Source organism: Monoraphidium neglectum (assembly GCF_000611645.1).
Source record: "Monoraphidium neglectum strain SAG 48.87 unplaced genomic scaffold scaffold00379, whole genome shotgun sequence".
Classification (NCBI taxonomy): Eukaryota; Viridiplantae; Chlorophyta; class Chlorophyceae; order Sphaeropleales; family Selenastraceae; genus Monoraphidium; species Monoraphidium neglectum.
The window spans coordinates 1-8393 of NW_014013249.1; the positions used below are offsets into that span (position 1 = coordinate 1).

The window sequence follows — 8393 nt, forward strand, 5'->3', positions numbered from 1 at the left end:
CGCCGCGGCCGCCCTCGAAGCCACGGCCGCGGCCGCCGTCGGGGCCGTAAGCGCCCTCCGGGCCCGGGCCGCCGCGCAGCCCGCGCCCGCGGCCGCCGCGGCCCAGCGGGCCGGCCCCCAAGGGGCCGCCCACCAGCATGCCGGGCTGGGGCATGACAAGGCCGGGCGGCCCCATGCGGCCGCGGCCGCCCATGCGGCCCGGCGGCCCCATGACCCCGGGGTATATCATGCCCGGACGCGGGCCCGCCTGGGGGCCCAGGGGTCCCGGGTAGAACATGGGGCCGGGTGCGCCCGCCGGAAATATGCCGGGGATGCCGCGGCCGGGTCCGCCGGCGGCCGCCGCCATCTGCATGCGCTGCTGGTTCAGCTGCTGCTGGAGCTGCGCGCGGCGCACCTGCAGGAGGGGTCGACAGAGGAGGGGATGCGCAGACGTGGCGAGGTCAAGGTGCAGAATTGCCAGCAAGCAGCGTGCGTCACAGGCGCAGGCGTGGGTATGTGTGGCGCAGGGGCGGATGCAATCTCGCAGGCAGGTGGCGGGGTGACGGAAGCGTGTAGGGGGCCGAAGCAGCATCTCAGACAGCGGCGCGGCCGCGAGCTCTCACAACGCGTGTGGGGGGGCCGGGTAGGTTCGTCCCGCAGAGCGGGGCCCGGCCCTGGCCCACTGCACTGATGCCTCAAAGGCTTTCATCATCGATGCTGCTCAGCGGGGCCCCCCAGGCCCCGCCTCACCACCTGCCACGCCCCGGCTACACAACCGCAGGCATCAGGCGGCCGGCACGAACGCCGGCCCCCGCGCCGCAGCCCCTTGCCCCATCCCAGCCAGCCGCCCTTCAGCCCCGCGCCGCACCTCCTTGCGCTGCGCGAGGGCCACGTAGAGCGGCTTGCCCTTGAGCATCTTGCCGTTCATCTCCGTGACCGCGCGCGTCGCCTCCTCGTGGCTGGTGTAGCACACAAAGCCAAAGCCGCGCGACTTGCCCTTGTCGTCCACCATGACCTGGGGGGCGGAGGGAGGGGTGAAGGTGGTTTGAGTTGAGGCGCGTGTGGACTACCAGGGGTGGTGGGCGCCGTGGCGGTTGACCGGCGGACGCAGACTGGGGGTAAGGGAGCCTCGAGGCACGAAGGGGGGGCCCTGCGCTGGCGAGCGCTGCAGACAGAGCTGCGCATTCCTGGCGCCTTTGTCAAAAAGCACCACGACGCTAGTGCACATATAATTGTATGCGCATGCGTTTCCGGGTGTGGACACACACACTACCGCACGCATACACACATGTGCATGCTCACACACACGCACACACGCACACAAACTCACTCACATATGCGCGCTGACACTTGCACTCACAAGCACGTGAAATGCTCAAGTCCCTGGACACACGCGCCCAACATCACGACCCCGCACCCTCGACCACAGGATAGCGCACCCACACGCGCCCTCCGCCCCCCAGCTGCCCACCTTGTGCGAGGTGATGGTGCCATAGGGCGCAAACTCCTCGCGCAGCTGGTCATCAGTCACCTCGTCGCTGAGGTTCTTGATGTACAGGTTCATGCCCTGGTACTTGGCCACGCGCTCGGCACGCACCTGGGGGGCGTCCAGGGAGGGTCGGAGCCGACACGGCGCATCAGAGGCACGTCTCAACCCGCCGAGGGCCGGGGGAGCGTCGAAGGCTTGCAACCACCGGCGAGAAAGCAAGAGCCCAGAATCACGGGAGCAGCGGGCAGGGCGCCGCCACGCTGCTCCACCGCACGCGCCTGCAACTCAGCACGTTTGCTCCCTCAGCTGCCCCCGTGCATGGCAGGCCAGCCGGCCAGCCGCAGACGCTGCCGCCTCACCCCACGCCCGCCCGCTGCACCGCTGCCCCGCTGTACCTCCTCGAACTTAGCGCGCAGCAGCGACTCCCGCTCTGCCTTCTTCTGGGCGCGGCCCGCGAACACGGTCTTGCCGCCGACGTCCTTGCCGTTGAGCGCCTCCACCGCGGTGGCCGCGGCCTCGGCCGTCTCAAAGTTGACAAAGCCAAAGCCGCGCGACTTGCCGGCGCCGTCCTGCGGGGCCGCGCGGCACAGGTCACTGTGGTTGCAGACCCGGGCCCTGCAGTGCCCGCCGACCGACTCCAGCACCGCCGCAGGTATGCCCAAGACCAACCATCATCCCTCCGTCTAGACTTGCTGCCGCGCCTTGCACGACACCCCTTGTGCTGCACTGCGCTGCCAATCACCTTCCACTCCCAGGCCAACACGATCCTCCTTGTCCAACACACTCCTTCTCACCGACTGTCCCTGTCCAGGACTCCTGAGCTGCCCTGCCGCCAACCCCTCTTCATCACCCCTGTCCCAAAACACAAACACAAACACACACACACACACACACACACACACACACACACACAGAGCCAAGGAAAGCGCCTACTCACCACCATGACGACGGCCGAGGTCACGGGCCCGTGCTCCGCGCAGATCTTGCGCAGCCCCTCATCATCCACGTCCTCCGCGAGGTTCTTGATGTACACGTTGGTGTACCGCTCCTCGCGGCCCTCGCCCACGCGCTCCACACGCTTCAGGAAGGGGCCCACGTACACAATCTTGTCCGCGAGCTGCATGCCGTTCACCTGGGGGGAGGGAGGACGGGGCGAAAGAGGGAGGGATACGGCAACCAGGACGAGCGGGATGGGTGACGACCCCGCAAGAGAGCCTCTTGGCAGCGGCCGCAACAAGCCTGCTGCGATTCAGCAGCCCCAAGTTGTGCCAGGCGCGCCTCCGCTCCTAGCCACCAACTCACAGCGGTGCATCTCTCCCTGGCCCCCCACACATCACCAGTGCGCAGCCACCCCGTTCCCACCCCACACACACACACACACACACACACACATCATCATCATCATCAGGCCGCGCACCTTCTCGATCGCGAGGGCCGCGGCCTCGTCGGTCTCATAGTGCACAAAGCCGTAGCCCTTGGAGTTGCTGGCCGCGTCCGTCGCCACTTTGCACGACAGGATGCTGCCAAACTGGCTGAAGGTGTCGTGCAGGGCCTTGTTGTCGATGGACTTGTCCAGGTTCTTGATGAAGATGTTGCCCACGCCAGACTGGGGGACGCGTTGGGGGTGGGGGGTGAGTGGTATGCAGGGGATGGATGAGTGCTGTGGGGTGGCGTGGGGCGGGGCGGAGGGGCGGGATGGGGATGTCTGCAGGAAGGGTGCGGCCGCCAACGAGTTTAGGCAGGGGGAGCAGCACAGCACAGGGCCGGCTCGCTCGCCTCCCTCAGCTCGTGAGCGGAACCAAAGCTGCTGCCACGGCTGCCGGCCGCCAAAGCCAGCCCCTGCGGCCGCTGTCGCTGCTGCAACGCCCCACGAGTGGCGGCGCCAGGCAGCGCCGAGCGCCGCGCCCAGCCCGCAGCCGCACGCCGCGCCCAGCAGCGCCGCCAGCGGCCGCCCAGTGCCGCACCTTGCGGAAGGCGGGGTCGCGGTGGGACCACATGATGCGGATGGGCCTGCCGGCCACGGGGTGGTAGTTGAGGGTCTCCAGGGCCCGCTCCGCTGGGGAGCACAGCGCGACCGGGGGCGGGGATGGGAGAGGAGACGAGTCAGTCAAGGACTGTCAAGAGCCGTTGCTCGCATTGAAGCCTGCAGGGCCTGACTGGGTGCTGCGCGGCGCGGCTGGACCTGCTGTCCTGCCGTTGCGTTCACCAAAGTACCGCGCCTTCGCTGCATCCGCACACAGCGCCATGAAGCGTCCGCGCTTTCCCCTGCGCCGCCAGCATCCCGCCAGCTGCTGGACGCGACGTGCTGCTAGCCCTCGCCACTCCGCTGCACTCTGTTCAAACACACTGAAGGGATCGCGGCCCTGGCTGCGCATTGCTGGGAGCGTCATGCTGCGCAGCAGCATCCCCTGGGCCTGCAGCCACGCGCGCGCCCACACCCTCATGTCCGCACAGCTGCCACTCCAATCACACTCATTGCAACGCTGCCGGGCCTGCACCAGCCCCACTAGCCGACTCGGCTGCACCGTCCCAGCGCCGCCTGACTCCGTAGAGCAGCGCCCAATCTTGCGGCCAGCTGCGGGCGGCCACCGGGCTGCCACTCGCTCAAAGTGCGTCCGACCTGGCCCCATACAAGTCACAAGCACCCGACAGCAAATGATCGGCCTCACCGGCCTGGGGATCCAGGGCGCTGTTGTAGTTGACGTACGCATAGCCCAGAGAGCGGCGGGTCACGGCATCACGGCACACGCGGATCGACGCCACAGGGCCGACCTGCAACCATGCGGGCCGGGTCGACGCTCGTTGCGGAATAGTCACCCGCCGGCATCCGCTGCTTCGATCGATGATATGGCAGCGTGACTTCGGGTGCCGCCGTGAAAGCGGCGTGCGTCGGCCCGCACAGGCCTCCATTCAGCAGGCGCCACTGCACCAGCGCAGTGCTGCGCGCCCAATCCCGCCTACCCCAGCGCACCTGAGAGAACAGCTCAAAAAGAGAAGCCTCAGTGGCATCCCTGAGAAGGGTGAGTATAATTTGTAAGCGCACGAGGGCGCGGGCTGGCCTAATGAGTTGCATCGCCGCAACCAAGAACCCGTGCTGGGCTGTGTTCACCCCACCTGTCCAGGTCTCCAACGTAGAGCGATGAGTTCTGCGTTGGCTGTGTCGCTGGGGCGGCGGGGGCCTGTGCAGGAGGGGCTTCAGCAGACATCCTGTCAGACGTCTGGCTGATGTAGGAGGGGGATGGAGTCGATCTTTTTTTGCTTTTTTAGCTTTTTTGCAGCGCCTCAAGGAGAGACACCGTTTTTGTAGGAAGAGCACACCGCAACCAGCAAAGGTGCAAAGTGCTCAACCCAATGAGTTTTATATGGTGGCTGAACGCAACCTGAGGGAGGGGGAGACTCAGCAGGGCTGCCCCCTATGTTGCCACGCGATGGGCAACAAGGGAGACGCGAGTGACATCGAGTGTGCTGTCAAGACCAGTGTCAATCGGAAATATTTTAGGTCGATCGAACATCGCTCTTGGGCTCACGGCTGCACATCAAAGCAAGACACCGCTTGGTCTTGGGTGGTGGGCGGGCGCACGCGCCAGCTGCGACGTTGCATTTCACTAGCCCTGCTCCCCTTGTCCTGAAGGCGGCGCTAAGAATTTCAAAGTGGGGGTGTGCCAGTCTGTAAGGGCCACGGCCTCGACACGCTGGCCCAGCGCGCGCCTGGCGTAGGCAGTCAACCAGCGCAGCGTGGTCAACCCCGACTGCAGCAGCGATGGACCTGAAGATCGCAGTGCTGGGTCCCTGCAAAAGCGGCAAGACGCTGATGTGCATGGCGCTGGCTAATCAGACGATTGTGCCATGCGACTACGAGCCAACAGTCGCTCTTAGGTGCGCTGGGGCTGGGCTGCCTCCACATGTGCCGCTGCGACCGGCCACGATGGCTGCCCCCGTTGTGAGGGCTGCCGTTGGCGCTCCGGCTCGTTTTGCCTACCCCAAGAGACTGGCGTTGCTGCATCCATGCAATGATGCTTAACAAGGGCTGCTTTTGCAGTGGCTGTGCAGCCGCAACAGCCGCTGCTGCGTTCCCCTCGGCTGCGCGACACGGGCCGTCAATCAACAGAATCCAGGAGCTCACTGTGAACGTGGGGCCAGAGGGCGAGCTGGTGCGTGTCGCATTGTGGGACGTGCCTGGCGGCACGCAGAACAAGCATCGGTGGCAGGCGCTGGCGCAGGTGCGTGGCTGCATGTTTGCTGCAAGCTGATGGCACGCGCCATGCAAGAGATGGTACAAGCTGCCGGCGCGCGGCATGGCGGGCAACGCCTTGCAAGACATGGGATGAATCGGATCGTGCTTACCACCTCTGCTCAAAGTGATTCACCATCATATCCATCAACCAGCCTCCTCGCCGCCTTGTTCAACTCCACATGCATCGCGCTGTCAGGGTGTTGACGGGGTGCTGCTGGTGATTGACCCGCAGCAGGTGGACGTGGGGGAGCGTGAGCTCGAGGCGTTCTACCTGGCGTTTGCGCAGCCGGCGGCGCTGACCACGCGGCAATGCATGGTGCTGGCGGTCGACGCAGGCGGCGCGGCGGCGGTCGGCGGCAACGCAGCGTGGTCAGGTGGGGCGCGGGGTGGGTGGGTGTGTTTGGCACACTCACATTATCATGCGCGGGAGGATGCCAGCAGCACGCAAAGCAGGTCACATCACACACCTGATGAGCCATCGCTGCCTTGCGCAGAGCCCAACACCAACGCTTCACATCTGGCGTACACGCTTGCTCAACCCCAACCCCTTGCCTTCTGTTCCCGCAGGCCTGCGCGGCAAGCTCGGGCGCCTGCAGTCAGGCTTTGTCAGCATCAATGCGGCCACGCCCGAGTCAGGGGCGCAGGAGGCGAGGCGGCACCTGGACAAGCTGCTGGCAGGTGAGGCGCTCAACGCGGCACTGAGGTTCAGCTGGGTGGTTCGCGTCGGGGGTTGGCTGAGCCCTCTGGCTGTGGGTGTGCAACCACAGTGATAGAGACACTCACTGCTGCATGTCTGTGCGTTGCCGGCGCGTGCGTGCCCAGGCTGCCTGGCCAGGAAGAAGGACCAGGCCGAGCGAGCCATGCTGGGGGAGGGCGGGGCGCGGTGTTGAGGCGGCGGCACGCGGCCGCAAGCCTAGGGTGGGGGATCCTGCCCATATCGGGCAGCTGGATGGTGGTTTGGCGTCGCGGCTGTCTTGCTCTCTTTGCTGTGTTTGCGTGTTGCCATTTTGCTGTTGCAGTGTACACCATCGCTGCGCGGCCTGTCGCGCTTTCCTTCTTGTTGCTGTTGGCGAAGGTAAATACTGAGCACTCTTTAAGCCCGTGCTGCTGTTTTGGTGATGTGCAGTGCTGTTGTGTTGCCCAGCGCCGCAAGCTGCATTGCTGCAGTAAGCATCGATCCCCAGTGACCCTCTGTCGACAGCAGCAAAGGAAGCCCATAAGCACGCAACCGAGTGGTTCTTGGTAACACATAGGGTGTCAGTGAACCACGCTCCGGGAAGACAATGGGTGAGGAAAGGCTCAGGGCTCGCAACGAGCCGCAACGCAGGGCTGCATAAGAGATGTCGACAGGCGCCGGCGTGCCAGCGGCTGATGGGCGCGCTGCCGCGTCAGAAACACCGTGTCATGTGAGTCGCCATGCAGTGGAGGTGCCAAGTGCATGATTCGTCGGCGGCAGCCCCGCGCTCTCCCTTGACGTGCGGTGTGGTGCGGTGGGCCACGGTTGCGCTCGCACGCACCCAAGCATACCCACCTACCACGCGCCCTGCAGAGGGGCGCCACTGCCAGCGGGAAGCACAACAAAACGGCAGATGGCCGAGGAGCAGCTAATTATTGAACGTACGCGCCGCAAGCCCGTGCGGGTACACGCGCGCGCGCGCCGCGCGCGCTGTCCCCCTCAAGAAGAGGTGCGGAGGGGCGGCAGCGCGGGCGCGGCCATTGGCCGCGGCAGTGGCCCTAACTCTATGCGGCGCAGTCTGCGGTCTCCTTCTTGGCCGTGCAGTACGCGACCAGGGGCTTCGATGCGAAGGCCCTGCACGCCATGCGCGGCCTCGACCGCCACCTTGCTGGCCGGTCACGCCTCCGGCTTCTCGGCCGGGACAGGGGCCTGGGGCTCGGCGGCCTTGACCACCAGGGGCGCGAACTCGGTCTTGACCGGCCGCGGCTTGCAGGCGGGGCAGCACGTGTTATGGCAGAACTGCCCGCTCTCGTTGTCGATGTAGGAGACCACCGCGTCGCGGATGATGCCCAGCGCGCTGTCGGACTTGATGGGGCCGCCGATCTTGATGGGCGCCACGGGGGTGGGCTTGCCGAACATGACGTCCTCAACAGACACGCTGAGGCCCCACGCGCCCTTGCCGGCGCCGTCGCCCTTGGTGGAGATGGAGAAGTTGCCGGGCTTGATGAACGGCTTGTTGAGGGCGGGAATGACGTTGAAGCTGGGCAGCTTGGCCTCGATGACGGTGGTCGTGAGGTTGAGGCCGCCGTCGTCCCCGGGCTTGATGCCGGCAGGCACGAAGTGCTGCAGGTCGATGTTGGGCAGGGTGAGGTTGACATCGCGGCCGAACTTCGGGGGGTTGGGCAGGGTGACGGACACGACCTGGATGTCGGGCAGGCCCTTGACCTCGAGCTTGGGGCCGGTGGTGTTGTGGCGTGCATCGATTGTGACGATGTTGCCGATCCTGTCGGGGAAGTTGATCGGCGGCAGGGTGACCGCGTTGATGTTGGTCGTGTTGGGGCCGGAGGCCTTGAGCTTGTAGGGCAGGGGCAGGTTGGCGATGCCGGCCTTGGACGCGTCGACGGTGACCTTGATCATGTGACGAGGGGGCATGTCAGGGTTCTTGAGGTTGACGATCACCAGGTCCTTGTCGCGGGAGCCTGGAGGTGCGGGGAGGGGGCGGCAAAGGGGCGGTG

At 65.9% G+C, this 8393-nt stretch overlaps 3 protein-coding genes across 3 annotated transcripts in view; 1 reads left to right on the forward strand and 2 right to left on the reverse strand.

Annotated features, from left to right (window-relative positions):
* Nucleotides 1-847: 847 nt before the first annotated feature.
* Nucleotides 848-4674, reverse strand: MNEG_3117 (Polyadenylate-binding protein 2; the record flags this gene model as incomplete). The annotated part of the gene is made up of 9 exons (XM_014048400.1): nucleotides 848-994; nucleotides 1451-1576; nucleotides 1828-2037; nucleotides 2406-2600; nucleotides 2886-3074; nucleotides 3340-3524; nucleotides 4138-4240; nucleotides 4440-4479; nucleotides 4583-4674. Coding segments are annotated over 9 exons (1287 nt in total), but the record flags the coding sequence as incomplete, so codon positions are not given.
* Nucleotides 4675-5228: 554 nt separating this feature from the next.
* MNEG_3118 (flagellar ATPase, ras GTPase-like protein) lies at nucleotides 5229-6592 on the forward strand (the record flags this gene model as incomplete). Its single annotated transcript, XM_014048401.1, has 5 exons — nucleotides 5229-5344; nucleotides 5577-5688; nucleotides 5899-6076; nucleotides 6270-6380; nucleotides 6525-6592. The coding sequence occupies 5 exons, from the start codon at nucleotides 5229-5231 to the stop codon at nucleotides 6590-6592; spliced, it is 585 nt and encodes a 194-aa protein (XP_013903855.1).
* Nucleotides 6593-7554: 962 nt separating this feature from the next.
* MNEG_3119 (hypothetical protein) overlaps nucleotides 7555-8393 on the reverse strand; it is a gene marked incomplete at both ends in the record, with an annotated part of 4232 nt that continues 3393 nt past the window's right edge. The window contains one exon of the mRNA XM_014048402.1: nucleotides 7555-8357. Coding sequence (XP_013903856.1) covers nucleotides 7555-8357 — 803 coding nt within the window. The remainder of the gene's footprint in view (nucleotides 8358-8393) is intronic.